Below are 16,623 nucleotides of genomic sequence, written 5' to 3'. Positions count from 1 at the left end.
TTCAGTAATTTTGGAGTTTTTGGGGACTAACTAAATATACACCTAATGTTCATTATGGAATGCAATAAACGATATGATATGATAAAAAACTACTTCTTGTATTAGTTAAGTTAAAATTAATTGAAACACTTCTGATATTATTAGTAATTCATAGAAGACATACTAAGTTTAACTTTAAAATATAATAAAATAACAACAGTAGTATCACAGTGCAGTAGTATAAAGTTACTTTCAAATATAAAAAGTGACCCTCTCAAAAAGCTAGCCATAATCCTATTTCAACACGCTGCCTTTTGACAGCGTGTTGAAATAGGATTATGCAGCAGAGTTCATAGAAAATATTGAAACGACAAAGCAAACAAAAGCACTGTCCATATCAAAATTCAATTGCCAATAACAGGAGCAAGTAATAATCGTAATAAACAATATCAATACCATTATATCTGTAGGTTCAACTACACTACACAGCGATCAAATCCTTAAGAACAATCAAAATATCCATTGTTATAGTCTATATTTATCAGCTATATCCTTTTAACAACGGGGCCTTATCAAATCCGACGGCCGTGATAGCTTGAACAGAATATAAACCACGGAGTAAGGAAAGATGTGCGGAGGTAAAATAATGCAGGTAGGTCAGGCGCCTTCTTCTAGGTCAAATATGTACGGTGCGCGTGACTAAAACTATCAGTTACGAGTGAAATAACGAGGCGTTCCGGTTTTTTGAGATATCTGTCAAGGTATTACGAAAAATGATCGAGTCAAAAGAAGGCTTATAAGGGCGAAGACAGGAACATTACACACTCGCATTTAGGCGTGCTACATTCTTAGGAGATTTTCTGTTATGGCACCTCCGCTATTCATTTTGTTCTCCATGGAATAAACTCAGAATAATGCTGAAATAAACTTGGATTGTCTCACTAAGTGGAATATTATCCGTTTGAGACAATGATTTCGGGAATAGAATGCTCGTTGAAGAGCACTTGTTTTCTTAAGTACGTAATGTAAATGTGGACTTTGTGTAAGCATGTAATTTTGGGTTAAATAAACTTCCTAAATGTGCGGTTTGTTTTCGGTGGCCAGGTTGCCGTGGCATTTCCTTTTAGCATTTTTAGAAATCTAATGGTTAAAGGAAAAAGAAGGAAAAGGACATAATGTGTATTTTGATGATATTATTTACCTACATTTTTTTTAATTGAAATAATTATCCAACCATCAATCAAGCATCATCATCTAATTTAATCATTCAAGTATTTTTTTCTTTTGCTACGAGATATTTTACGTTTATTTAACAAAATATCAGCTTAAAGGCGAACCAAGTAGAATCGACTGCTTTGAAGATTTATGATATCATTAATATTACTCAAGTCAACGCGAATTTCCCAAAATAAATAATTTGATTACAATATCAGTAATTTATCATAATCTAAAGTAAAGTAATAAACACAATTTAACTAATTAAATAAACTTTTGATGGCTTAACTTTGTTGGTCAAACGACTTGGTTTAAATGAAGTGTGTTCGTGAACTATCAATTTATAATTCGAAAACTGATATAATTTTAACCATCTCCGAGATTCATCAAATTTGATTATTTAATTAAACTTTGGGTCATTTAATATTGAAATCACGCAACTTTGCCAATCTTGTTTGGAATTAATAAATTTTAAATTCCACGGGCCCTACCCGTACCATGGTTTGTGTAGGTGTAAGAGTTATAATACCTTTGGGAATGAAAAGCCTTACAATATCAGCAATTTTCACAACCACAATCTAAATTATTTGACAAATAGTCAAAATAAAGGCACTACGTCTAAAATTCACATTAGAGGTAAAGTCTTTCATAATATAATTAGTTTAACTCTACAAACACGCTCTTCAATTTAATCATTTCTAAAGATAAGTTAACAGCCATAGAAGTTAGACTTAAAATTATTTAAAGAGGTCTCTCTGACTGAAATTGAAATGCAATTAGCATTGCAACGAAACTCACGGAGTTTCGGAGTCCTGGCGGCTGCTTTGAAGTAACAATCTTATTCACGACCCAAATTAACGAAGCACGGGAGCGTGTCCGTCTTCTCAAGCACGGAATGGGAATAATTAAATCCGTTTCAAGATATTTTTTTGCTCAAAATTTTTAGGAATACAATTTAGGAGCGAACTATTCATATTTTGAAATGGGATGACAATTGGAGGCTCAAGGATCAATATAATTGTGGTCTCAAAAGAAAGAAAATGTAAGGACGTATTGTCGTAACTCATAATGTATTATCTGCTTACACAAAAGAAAACGAAAATCTTATAGATACTCTCCACTTCAATCTTAATCGATGGTCAACGTAAGAGGGCTCAAGTGTTCTACTGGAAGGGCCGACCCTACCCTTAACTTACCATGTAGAGGCCCTCTACCCTACTTATTATTCAAACATTTCACTTACGCGCAACCTGTACTTAATAGTGTCAACCTTGGCCCACGTGTCGACGTGTCCCCATAAAACTGGACAGTGTAGATTTATGGAAGAAACGATGTCAAGGAAAAATGAACCTTAACACCTTAAAATTGAAATATAAAACTGTTGAATACCTTTTTTAGAATTCAACATCTGGACTGTATGTCACCTGTCAAAGGCCGCTTAAATCCAGCAGTACTTAAGTACTGACACAAAATATAAATGCAAATGAACCTCAAGAAGCTACAGTAGCTACAAAGATTATTCTAGTACTTACCCAAGATCCCGAGCCTGTAGTTGATAGTGACGACGACAAGCCCCGCGTGAGAGGCAAGGACGGTGCCATCGTAAGGGTTGCCAGAACTCCACTCGTAACTCTCTCCGTGGACGAACACTAGGACTGGGTAGCGGGCCACTGCGTCTCTTACACCTGCTGAAAATATTAAGGAGGTTAGAAGAAAAAGTGTTGGGGAGTTGGTTGAAAAGTCATGGTAGAAATTATGGGACTTAAATCTAATGTCAGTTAGCAGAATCTGTCGTTATTTTCGTCATTGAACACGTTGTTTTAGTAAAGTTCAAAAAAAAATATTTTTGTCTTAAAAAATGCTGATGAAACCAATAAAATCATAAACCAACAAAAAGTAATCTCACGACACGTAGCTATTATTAATAAATTCCATAACAAAAACAAGAGCCCCAAAACAAATAGTAGTTAATCAACAATAAAGAAAGAGCGATAACAGATAATCACCAAACTTATCCAAGTGAGCAATATAGCTGAGGTCATAACCGAACTAATACGTCCCTCTCAACACGAGGACACAAAGATATGTTATACCTATACGTTATCTTTATGAGCATCTAGAAACCAATAAATGTACTGATGATAGCTCTCAAGATGATAACGGATGGTCCCACCATTTTTGTGAAGAATACCTAAGTGTACATATCCATTTCACAAAAGAAGTAAATTCATATCACATTTTTAATATTATTGGACCGAAAAATAGGAAACGATGGATTTTGCTAAAGGTTAAAAATGCAGTCACATTACGCTCACACTGAAACAACTCGAGTTTGAACGGAATTCAAGCTAGACGTTCCAAATGTGAAACCAATTGAAATCGTTTACTTGAGATCTGAAGTGTTCGACGTAGAATATGAAAAGGGAAAACCACATGTAAATGGATCATTATAATACATTTTCGAGAGCGATAATGTACCGACCTGTCACTACTTATGCAAAGTTGTGACCTTTTAAGCCAACATATTACTTACTGCTCGCCTGAAGCTTGGAATAATGCCAACGCACTTAGTGTTAAAATTTGGCGTTCAGCTCACTCTGCAAAGATAAAAATGGGAGGAAACGTACCTACTTTAGTTTAAAAGGTCGATAATGTAGGAACGGTAATGCTAAAGGCATAAGTAGGTATATAAGATTTAAGAGCCACTACAGAGGGGCGAAAGAATTTCTAACCTAGTTAGCCTATTTTCCCCAAATGGCCTTATTGGGTTTTTTTCTTTATTTTCGTTGCAAAGTTCTTTTGTCAGTTTTGAATCGGGTGAGAAAATGGCGAAGAAAGACGATAATAGACTTTATAGGATGGAGATAAGGTCTAGAATAAAGTCAAATTTGATGACACATTTAAATCAGAGGGAACGAATAGTGGGGCATGGCGTGGATGGAGAAGGTTACAAATAAATAAAGTGAGAACTATGTCAAGAATTTAATGTATTATTACACAGTGCCCAGTTTTATTTTACTCGTAATGTATTAGTTTCTATTGATCAAAACAAAACTTTTCCCAAGACATCTTAGAAAAAAAGTCATTCAAGTAATAAGAAAGTGTGAGGTCACCGAACAAACAAAAACCGCTCGAACAGTACTAATTCAGAAAGCATCGACAACAATAGGACGAGGACGACAAAAATTTACCACATAAAAATTCAAACCTGAGCAATACCAAAAACTCACTATCTCGCATCTTTCCATTCAGATTGTCTGATGGAAACAAAAAAAGGATAGCTGTCTATCGGATTCGACGGGAATTTCCAGCGAAGGTTCGAGATATCTCACCCGTCCTCCCTCCAACCCCACTTCGTCTTATCTCAGCCATGATGGATCGGGAAGAAAAGGATAAATCAAGTTTTTGTTGGAAGTTAGATGTGTGGTGCAAGATGCGAGTGGATAGCTCACGAAGATTCACATTTAAAACTGTTCAAATAAATTGAACAGAGAAAAATAAATCAAGCGCCACTGGTATTCGAATCATCCATTGATCTTGAATTTGTTTTATATTTGACTTCGTGTGTAGTCTTAAAAATTGATATAGTCAATTCAAATTAACAGTAAGTCAAAAGGGACACCTAAAAGCGACCTCTCAAAATGACACGAAGTACGAACAATTATCACGTCATCCAAGATATGACCAGTTTATTACTTAGACCATTACAGTAGGGACTTTCATAAACACAGTCTGGGAACATCAAGGGTATCTTGCAAATCTGCACGGTAATGAGGGTAGAAAGGGATAGATACACGTTTATAGATTATCCTGAGCATGATGTGATGGTAATAAGGCTTCAAAATTGCTTATGATTTTGTTAAGTTGAGAAGATATTGAAAAATTCGCAATTTTAAAATGTCCGTCTTCTAATGCTGTAGGGTAAGAAATCTAACAGTAGGTATTTGACATTTTTTAGGGTTCCGTAGCCAAAATGGCAAAAACGGAACCCTTATAGTTTCGTCATGTCCGTCTGTCCGTCTGTCCGTCTGTCACAGCCGATTTACTCGGAAACTATAAGTACTACAGTGATGAAATTTGATGGGAATATGTGTTGTATGAACCGCTACAAAAATATGACACTAAATAGTAAAAAAAAGAATTGGGGGTGGGGCCCCCCATACATGTAACTGAGGGATGAAATTTTTTTTTTCGATGTACATACCCGTGTGGGGTATCAATGGAAAGGTCTTTTAAAATGATATAAAGTTTTCTAAAAAACATTTTTCTTAAAGTGAACGGTTTTTGAGATATCAGCTCTCAAAGTCGTAAAAAGTATGTCCCCCCCCCTCTATTTTTATAACTACGGGGTATAAAATTCTAAAAAAAATAGATGTGATGCATGCTAATTAACTCTTTCAACGATTTTTGGTTTGATCAAAGTATCTCTTATAGTTTTTGAGATAGGTTGATTTAACTGTAATTTACGGAACCCTTCGTGCACGAGTCCGACTCGCACTTGGCCGGTTTTATTACGTCCTTTGGTACTTATTTATTTTCATCTGATAAATCTACTCAAACAAAACATGTTATCGTATCCTTACAAGTGTCACCTTAATTTGATTGGAATACATCACTACTATCACTTCTAAGGTATTCATATTCTATTAGCTTAACAAGTTGAGCAAAACTTCATGCGAAGCGAACCGTATCATGATCATTATTCACCCCTCAGTCAAACTACGTCTAAATTGAAACATACTCCCGTATACATCATATCCTCCTCATCGATTGTAATGCAATTCACAAAATCGATGTGTTGTAAGTCAATCCACTCTTAGATATAAATCAAATCCGGAGTTCCGAAGCAATAAATCCGTATTTGGGTCACCATTTACTTGTAGCCATCGTGTTTTATTCAGTTGATGATATAAGAAGCGTTTCTAATAAAAAACCGTGATGCTCAGATACGGAGTTTGACGCTGGTATTTAATATTGTTGATATTTTTTGTTCAGAATTTTTATAACGGATTAAGTTAAGTTTTTGGAGTGGCTGATGCGAAAATTCCGGATGACTGATCTTTGGAGCTATGAATAGAAAATCTTGTAATAGATAGGTTACTAGGTTATAGTCAAGAGGAGATGGTTTAATGCAAGGTTAAAGTTAAATCCTAAATCACACCCTAATCGTTTATTTTTATGTAAGTGAATAGGGTAGTGTCCAGGGTCGAAATAATGAAATAATATTTAGTCCGCTTTTTAGATAATCAAAAAATATTGGATACGTATTTTTTCTTTTTTTAATTAAACATAAAATGACAAAGATAATACACTTCAAAAATTAGGAGTGGGGGCCTTTTACGTCACAGTGTCCTGAAAATTGTAGCAACTTGTGACGTCACACTCAACTTTAACACGCTATATCTTAACAAGTTCTGATCCAATTTAAAAAAGAAAAAATACGTATCGCTTAATTTTGGACAATCTACAAGACGGACTAATTATTATTTTTTAGGAAACTAGCCTATTTAATTACCTTAAATCCACGTAAATGTAGGTATAGTCCGTTTGATAAAAAGGGTTCTATTTAAAATCGGTTTATCTAGACGATATTCAAGTTTTCTTATAAAAAAAATTAAGAATTAACAAAAGAACAGGACCGTTTTTGTGAACAAGGCCATTCATTACGAAATAGACTTAACTTTTCCCCAGAAATCTTGTAACAGTTTTTTGTTAAGCTCCAAAAATCTAGATAAACTTTCTCGTCCCGATCAAACAACGTTCTCTTGGGAGGAGTATAGAAAACTTTAGGCTACATCTCGACATGAATAAAGAAAAATATTTATCCACAAAAGTGATCGTAGCGCTGCTTTGGGCCACGAGGGATTTTTTTCAGTTAACGCGAGTGAATCTAGGTCTCACGTTGGGATAGAGCGTTCTAATGCTCGCGTGATCGTTGTTTTGAGATGGCACGGTACTACGTCATTCATGTTCATATGCCACAGCTCTTAGCTTGCTTGTTGATTTAGTAAACGTATCAGGTAAAGTAACCAGGTCAGGTATACCTTAAAGTTTCACTATATCTTCGTTGGGAGTATCATTTATATCCAATTGAGTTTCTTTGAAACTCATCAAATATTTAACAGTGAAATCGTCAATATTCATAATAATCAAATATAGATCATTCATCATCATTCTTCTTTAAAGAAACAACTCCTTTAAAGAAGAGATCATTGAATATATCGATGAAAAGTCATCGGACCAAATAGTTTTCAATATCTGACTAGGTTCAGCTACTATTTTATCAAGACGAGTGCAGACACCCATTGTAAATGTCAAATATATTTACAAAACAACCTCTGTTACCCAAGAAAAGCCTGTAACGCTTCCAATATTTCATACAGCGTATCCCTATCACGTTCAAATAGAGTTAACGTTGCTCAATCACTTCTCCGCCATTGGCTTTAAATGTTGAGCAATTCACTCGAATACGAGCTTAATATAATATAACATTTATAAAGAAATATAAGGAAAATCTCATATCAAAGCAGTATTTGATATAGCGAAATATAGAACGAGTCTAGAGGATTTATACTTTACGTTTGTTGAGTACTTTTGTCATGTTTTAGCTTGATTAGGTCGTGCTCACCGATTTGGTAATGTAAAACCTCTTTGCTTTCGTCGGGTGAATGGAGCTCAAACGGCGTTGGTGTAATCTTATCACTTTTTTGTTTGAGAATGGGAGTGATACATTGAAATATACAGTACAGAACAGTATTGAATTATACGGTTCATTTCCAGAAGTTAGAAGACCTCCCTATATATTTATGTAAATAACAGAATATCATCAAAGGATTCTGCAAATTTTTTACACCTACATTACATCTGAGAAGCGGCAATTACTGTAACTGGCTATAAGAATATTAGCGAAACACTAGCTACAAAAATCCGACGACCATAAAGAGGCTAACCCTAAAAATACCTGATCTATCACAAAAAAGCATGACACCACAAAACACTTTACGCCTACGCCACAAAATTTCCCGCGAACCAGAAAAACGTAACAACACTATACATCATTGTAAGTAGATCCCGTGCTTCATAAACCGCCAACACTATCGGTTCTCCCTTGATGGATCGCATCGGGGGCATAAATCAACTTTCGCTGTATAAATCCATAGCTCCACGCAACTGTCAAATCATTTTTTTGTTATAACCTCGTGGTTAGATTATCTTGTTATCCTATTTCGGGATTAGATTCCGCTAAAGTGGTTGTTTTTCGTGCTAAAAGAATTTTGGGCGTGAAATACATTTTTTGGGACGTGAGTGTCAAGGAGTATGAAGTATTTTTTGTTGCCGGGTGTAGTGACAGCGCAATTATGATAGAAGCCTCTAAGAAGCTAGAGGAGATAATGTAATGTGGAAATGAATTAAGTTAAATTGGCTCCAAGGCAATCCATGCTCAAAATATAGGATGCAAATGTTGACATCAGTCAATGATAGCACTTATAAACAAGCCAAAATTACCTTGTGACTAGTACGCGGAACATGTATTGACATCCATCAAAAGCAAATATGAAAGATCGTGCCCAATCCACGTGAGATAGAATTTATTCAGCGCATTCAAATTGCATGGCCACGTTTTGGTCCGTGTAAATTCTGTACCGGAATTATGAACGCTTCGGGTATGAATACCGTAATACCGTTTAGACTCAAATACCGGAATCCGACGTACCGTAATTCGGAAGTTTTCCGGAACGCACGATGCTAAGGGAAGTATGTAAATGCTTAAAATGATCGTTGCCTTTTGGGATCTCATTTTCGGTATTTTAACATTTTCCTCTGTAGTTTGTCGCTAAAATTTGAGCGATGAATTTAATTCGTGATGAATTTGACTTTGTATTTTATTGCTTTCTGTACTAACTACAATGTCTACATTGTTCTTTGTTGTGATCTGACCTACTTGGCTATCAATGTTGTGAGCGCTCAGCTGTGAGCCGAAAGTAAAAGATTTTCAAATGTCGCGTTTTTTTCCGCTTCCGGCTGTGAGAACGCAAGACGTAGTGTTATTGTGCTCCGACTTTTAAACCTATAAACTGTATACATACCGTGATAACCTGTGTAAAAACATTTGAAGATCATGCATGTCGTGTTGGACTACATTGTGAAATAAAGATTCAAGTGTAAACAGTGCTAATAAAATAATTATCCAATTGCAAAACCAAAGAAACTTTAGAGGTTATCTGTCAAGTGAGCATAGACTATAGACACAGACTTTGACCACGTCAGTTCAGTGTTGGCATATAAAAACATTTTAACTCAATCTTTCTACCAACATAACAACAAAAAAACTTCGTTCAAAAATTACGTTCCATTTCACCCAAGGAACAATAACAACAATGGAGAATCTTCAATCCTTTTTCGACCAAATGAAAATAGAAATGTCAAAACAAACCGATGACATTATGACGCGAATTGATGAAAAATTAATTCCTTTTAGACTAGAAATGCAGGAGTTAAGGTCAGAAAATGAGAAATTAAAGGAAAAGCTATACAATCTTGAAAGACATAAAAGAATAAACAACCTCATCGTATATGGAATGAAAGAAACCGAAAAATCGACGGTAAATCTCATTGAAATAATTAAAAGGAAATTTAAGGAAGATTTAAACATTACCTTTGAAGATAGGGACGTAAACACCATCTACAGAATTGGCAAAAATAACCAAGAAAATGGAAAAGAAAGGCCAATCCTCTTGTCATTCGTTAACTTATGGAAGAAAAACGAGATAATGGCAAATAAAAAGAAATTGAAAAATATATATGTGTCTGAGGACTACCCAAAGGAAATTATCGACATACGAAGGAAACTACAACCCAAACTCGAAGAAGAAAGGAAGAAAGGCAATTATGCTTTCATAAATTATGACAAGCTAGTCATCAAACAGGGGAAACCAGGAAATGAGAAACGCAAAAGGGAACCGTCAACTTCACCAAATGCAAAAGAGCAGCATCCCTCCAAGCAACAATCGTCAGTTAAAACACATCGCCTAAATGCTTTTGATGTAATGAGGAATAGAAGCAACTCTCTGCCGCCTACCAACTTGCCAACTGTTCAGAATGCATAGGATATTGCCATCAGCCACCGGAATAAAACACTCAATGAACAAAAACTGGAAGACAAAACAAACAAAACATTCCCCAACCCGACTTGTCCTCGTGGGGAATTAGACTGCAACCCTCCATCAAATATATCAAACACAGAAATAGATCAATATACTATAAAACCAACCCTCAAGATTTGCACTTATAATGTAAGAACACTTGCATCAACAGAACGATTTCTTGAACTTACTAATGCTCTAAAAAATATTAATTGGGACATTCTGGGCCTCGCAGAGATCAGAAGATTGGGGTGTAGAATTGAAGAGTACAATGACCTCATATTCTGCTACATTGGTGAAACTAAAGGACTACATGGAGTGGGATTTCTCATTAAGAAAAAATTTAAAAACAACATTACCAACTTTATAGGAATCTCTGAAAGAATTGCACTTCTACAAGTAAAATTTGAATGCTTCTCCTTATCATTAATTCAAGCATATGCACCAACCGAAAGATCAACACAAGACGAAATTGATAAATTTTACAAAGACATTGAATATGCTCATACCATGACTGAAGGAATGATTATAGTTATGGGGGATTTTAATGCTAAAATAGGTTGCCCCAAAGCAGACTATTATCCAGTAATGGGCAAGCATGGTTACGGAGTGTGCAACGAAAGGGGTGAACGGCTTTTAAGTTATGCTTACCAACACAACTTGTCAGTGATGAACACATTCTTCAAAAAGAAGGAAAGCCGTAGGTGGACTTGGTCGTCACCCGACCAAACAACTAAAAATGAAATTGATTTTATAATGATAAACCACCATAAACTTATAACTAACATTGAGGTACTTAACAAATTTAATTTTCCTTCTGATCACAGATTAATGAGAGCAACGCTACTTTTAAGTCGCCCAATCAAGAGCAGAAAATCCTATGCAACACCACTAAACATCCCCAGGACTGAAGCAGAAACGAAAAGTTACATCGAAAATCTACGAGCACACACAGAACATATAAATACAGACAATATTGACATCCAAAGCTACTACAATATCCTGGAAAGAGGCATAACAGAGAGCTTAAAATGCAAAAAAATTACACAAGTTCACCAACATAGTATATTCTCTAAAGACACACTCCAACTAATAGAAAGACGCACGGAACTACTACACACCAAAAATAAAACCAAAGAAATTAAAGAAGAACTAAGTAGAATATACAAAGAGACTAACAAATCAATTCGAAAGGACTACAACAAACACAGATACGAAACTATTTCAAGAAATATCAAGAACTTCAGGAGTACCAAAAGAGCCTATAAAGAATTAACCACACATAAATCATGGATACAAAAACTTGAGCAAAACTCACAGGCAACAAAATCAAGGAAAGATGTAATAAACCAAGCAACCAACTTTTACAAAAACTTGTACAAGAAACAAAGCAACACTGGAACCGAAGTGCCAATAACTCACATAAATACAACTGACCACATCAGACCAATCGAAGACTTCGAAGTTTATGAACATATAAAAAAGCTGAAGACTGAGAAGAGTCCCGGACCGGATGGATTATGCAACGAAGCCCTTAAAATAGGAGCACCCATCTTAACACACCATTTTACGCAATTGTTTAATATGATACTAGACGTAGAAGAAGTCCCAAAACAATGGTGTGCATCGGACATAATTTTGCTGTTCAAGAAAGGAAACCCCTTGGACATAGGGAATTATAGACCCATTAGCTTATTAGCAAGCGTATACAAACTATTCTCATCTATAATGCTAAAGAGAATATCTGATGATATTGATAAACAGCAGCCAAAGGAACAAGCGGGATTCAGGTCAGGCTTTAGCACAATGGACCACATACAGACATTAGAACAAGTCATAGAAAAATATAGAGAGTACAACAGACCTCTGTATGTGGCCTTCATCGACTACAGTAAAGCTTTCGACACCATCAGTCACTGTTCAATCTGGAACGCACTGCAACAGTCAAATATTAACTACAAGTACATCAATATTTTGAAATACATCTATGCAAAAAGTACGAGCCGAGTAAAATTGGAAACGAGAGGGGACGAAATAAACATAGAACGAGGAGTCAGACAGGGAGATCCTTTATCTCCAAAACTGTTTATAGCAGTACTTGAAAATATTTTCCAAAAACTAAACTGGAAAAACAGGGGAGTATATATAAACGGACAATATTTAAATCATTTGAGGTTCGCTGACGACATTGTTATAATAGCCGAAACTGCCAAAGACCTGGAGGAAATGATGAAATCACTTGACCACGAAAGTTCTAAAATTGGCCTAGAAATGAATGTAAATAAAACAAAGATATTAACTAACAACTACGAACGCCCGATTATGATAAAAGAGAATACAATAGAGTACGTCAGTGACTACATCTATTTGGGTAAGCAAATTTCATTCAAAATATCAAATAACGAAGAAGAAGTAACGAGACGTATTAATGCAACTTGGAAAAAATTCTGGTCACTAAGAGAAATTTTTAAAGGGAAATTTAGCTTGCACATGAAAAAGATAGTATATGATACGTGCTTATTACCCTGCTTGTTGTATGGTTGCCAAACTTGGGTATTTACAAACAAAATACAACAGAAAATCAAATGCAGCCAGACAGCAATGGAAAGGAGTATGCTGAAAATAAGAAGGATAAATAAAATCAAGAACAAGGACATTCGCCAAAAAACCAAACTCACTGATGCTCTAAGGCACGCACACTTATCAAAATGGAGATGGGCCGGACACATCTCACGATACTCAGACAGACGATGGACCATTGAAGCCACACGTTGGAAAGGACCAAAAGGGAAAAGGAACGTTGGTCGACAATTAAGACGGTGGGCTGATGATATAACAAACGTTGCAGGGAACGATTGGATAAATTTAGGCAAGGACAGGGACACATGGAAGAGGATGGAGGAGGCCTTTACCCAAACAGGGGTCCATATCTCTTAAAAATTATACTTCTACTAACATTAATTATAAGCTACAACTTACTAACACACACTGTAATGTAAAAACTTAAGTGAAGATATGGAATAAATGGCTTTATTATTATTATTATTAGTACGCGGAACATGTATTGACATCCATCAAAAGCAAATATGAAAGATCGTGCCCAATCCACGTGAGATAGAATTTATTCAGCGCATTCAAATTGCATGGCCACGTTTTGGTCCGTGTAAATTCTGTACCGGAATTATGAACGCTTCGGGTATGAATACCGTAATACCGTTTAGACTCAAATACCGGAATCCGACGTACCGTAATTCGGAAGTTTTCCGGAACGCACGATGCTAAGGGAAGTATGTAAATGCTTAAAATGATCGTTGCCTTTTGGGATCTCATTTTCGGTATTTTAACATTTTCCTCTGTAGTTTGTCGCTAAAATTTGAGCGATGAATTTAATTCGTGATGAATTTGACTTTGTATTTTATTGCTTTCTGTACTAACTACAATGTCTACATTGTTCTTTGTTGTGATCTGACCTACTTGGCTATCAATGTTGTGAGCGCTCAGCTGTGAGCCGAAAGTAAAAGATTTTCAAATGTCGCGTCTAAATGGGTCATTTATATGTTTTTCTGTGACAACACATCGCCATTATCTGTATTTTGTATATATTTGCATGATTGTTTTTCTCGTTACCCATTTCTATATAATGCAGACATTCAATATCTTAATCCCAATCTCCTACATCATATACCATCCCATGAAATAATCTTCAATCCTCATTATAATTTCCCTGTACATCAGCGTTATAGATAGGAATTTACGGGATCCACATAGAGCGTCATTTACGGTTATTAAAAAGCCTGAAGACTATTTCGGTGTGGGGTCCCGAAACCGCGTACGTGTTCTGAGTTTGGTGCAAAATTTCTCGTCAGATCGCATTTTTAGGGGAGAAAATCATTTGAATTTCAATGTAGATCGAAAATTTCACGGTGTATTAGGCAGTAGTTATGTTGGAGGAATCGTAATGTTAAGGAAACTGTCAGGTTTATGATAGCGATAGTACTGAGGATAAGGATTTTGGAAAAGAGCTGTAGGCTGCTGAAGACTTTTAAACAAAAAGTAGATTCTGAATAAGATAATTATAAATAATTGTTTAACAGCCAAAATACAATCCAAAACATTACAATCTACATTTCACAATCCACTTAAAATATCAAAAGTCCAGCGTTAACTAGAAAAAGAAATAAATAACGACACAGCAGCCATTTTGACGTGCCAACTCAAAAAGCTCCAAACAAATCTGTTTCATAACCATTTTTCAAAACGAACAACAAAAGCTTCATTTTACGGAAATCTCACTAATCGCTGCCAACTCCATACTCGGATCCCTCCCAAAAAACGTAGGTGGAAAAAGTATTTCGTATGCGCAAAGGCGCACCACCGCATTTGTGACAAAAGCCTGTGACGTACCTCGGCCGGGAGTGTACGGCTGCCTCGTAATAAGCGAGAACAAGACTGCCGGTTTTTTTTGGACATAACCATGTGTGCCGTAATGCGGCTTGCGTTTGACAAAGTTCTATCGGAAAGAGTGGGGATTAAGGTGGATTCTCACTAATTAGTTACTAGTTCCAGGACTAAGGCGGTTTTGAAAGGTGGATCTGCGATAATAAACCGACTGTTGACAAATCTGTTCTCGTAAAAAAGAGACGCCATTGTTTGAATGATAAATGAAATGAATAAATCAAAGAATGAACGGTGGATTCTTACAAAGAACGTACTCGTAATTTAACAATGGATTTACGAAATATAATGCCTGAATTAATCAGTTATCTTCCTCTTCCTTTCCCTAACAAGTACTTAAACCACAAAAAATCCGTTTCGCGGTTTTCCTTACATACATAATATGAGGAAAATCGTAAAACGTGAATTTCAAGCCGAGATTCCTTGTTTTCTTTTATTGCACAATTTGAGTGCAAAACAAAATCCACGCAGAAACGCATCATCATTGCCAGCATTTACGTTCCAATTAGTCACATCCGTGGGCACCGTAATAAAGGACATTTCATTTATTTTTAATACCAAGCCGCAGCCATTCAAAAAATATCGCTGTCCAACTGACTGCTAAAATGAATGTGAACCTCCCCAGACAAGAACAAAAGTCTTTTTGAAAATTAGCTCACTGGAGCTTGGAGAGGTTTTAACTGAAATTATAAATCAAGTTTTTGTTCCCACCCTCAATTTACGAGTGTAATGCTTGCCTGACGAAATTTGGATTAAAATGCCTTGTTTATATATCCCTCTTGCCACTTTACCGTAACAAAGTAAGGGAATAAATTTGTCAGGAATGAGAAAATGGAAGTTGTGTTTGTGACGACGTTTTAATGACATTCCTACAGAAATAGGTCACATTTTTTTCATATATTACCGCACGGTATACTAGTTAGATGTCTTGGAAGTAAACAGCAATCAAGCTTTGTTTTTATTTACATGTTAATTTTCTTATAAAAGAGACGTTACAATGCAGAGCGTCTCTTAGCCTGCTTATCCATTTGAATGTTAATAAGTTGAGACGCTAATCGGATTTGTAAGCACTCTTTTTATTTCTTCGTAGTCTGTTTAAATGAATAACTAAGCAGAAGCATGATATTTGACGAAGACGTTAATAGGACTTACCTTGAGCGGGCGCGTAGATATTCAAATACAAGCAATCTTCGGACTGATTCGTGAGGAACGGAAGTATTCGCTTCAAATACTCAAGTCGACCTTTCGAAATCCTTTTCAAGACCGCGGTCTCGTTTCTTATATCGGGAAGCACTTGGGGACACACTGGGCTGAAATCTTCAGCTATTTTGACTCCTGACCATTGCGCGCCGGAAACTGGAGGCATGAATCTCAAAGAGCCTACAGGGGGCGATGCATAGGGCACACCTCTGAAGACTTCGACTGGTTCTAGGAACCTTGACTCTGGAGTCACTATGAACCCTCTGAGATCCCCGTACTTAGTCCTCACTACTCGGGAACTGATGAGCGGTTGCGGTTGTTTCTCGTCCATTGCGGTTTCGCCTCTAACGAGTCTGGATGTTAGAACTGGCAGCGTAATGAAATGTATGATCATCAGAATCAACATTTTTCCGCTTCCACCGCCACCGTCCGAGCAAATGTCCCCGGCCGCTGACTGCTATAAGTCGACCATTTTGTAGCTTTGGTACTGTTCTGTAGAACATTTACTGGTTTATCTGTAACAAAGAGAATATATTTTTAGGCATTTGTGGTAACACCGTTAGAAAGTAGCTTTTTTCAAACATGAAATGTTAATAGCTCTGTTAGCATACACACTGCATATAGCATATAG

General features: G+C 36.2%; 1 protein-coding gene across 1 annotated transcript in view; it reads right to left on the bottom strand.

Annotated features, from left to right (window-relative positions):
* LOC124637235 (neuroligin-4, Y-linked) overlaps positions 1 to 16,420 on the bottom strand; it is a 44,820-nt gene extending 28,400 nt beyond the window's left edge. Inside the window, exons 1-2 of the mRNA XM_047173590.1 lie at positions 15,945 to 16,420; positions 2,727 to 2,882 (exon numbers count right to left, since the gene is read on the bottom strand). Of these exons, the coding sequence (XP_047029546.1) occupies positions 2,727 to 2,882; positions 15,945 to 16,398 (610 nt within the window). The 5' untranslated portion in view covers positions 16,399 to 16,420. The remainder of the gene's footprint in view (positions 1 to 2,726; positions 2,883 to 15,944) is intronic.
* Positions 16,421 to 16,623: the final 203 nt, after the last annotated feature.

The sequence above is a fragment of the Helicoverpa zea genome, chromosome 2 (assembly GCF_022581195.2).
Source record: "Helicoverpa zea isolate HzStark_Cry1AcR chromosome 2, ilHelZeax1.1, whole genome shotgun sequence".
NCBI classification, from domain to species: Eukaryota; Metazoa; Arthropoda; class Insecta; order Lepidoptera; family Noctuidae; genus Helicoverpa; species Helicoverpa zea.
Note: the sequence above shows the minus strand (reverse complement) of the source record. Positions and strands in the feature narration are given on the sequence as shown.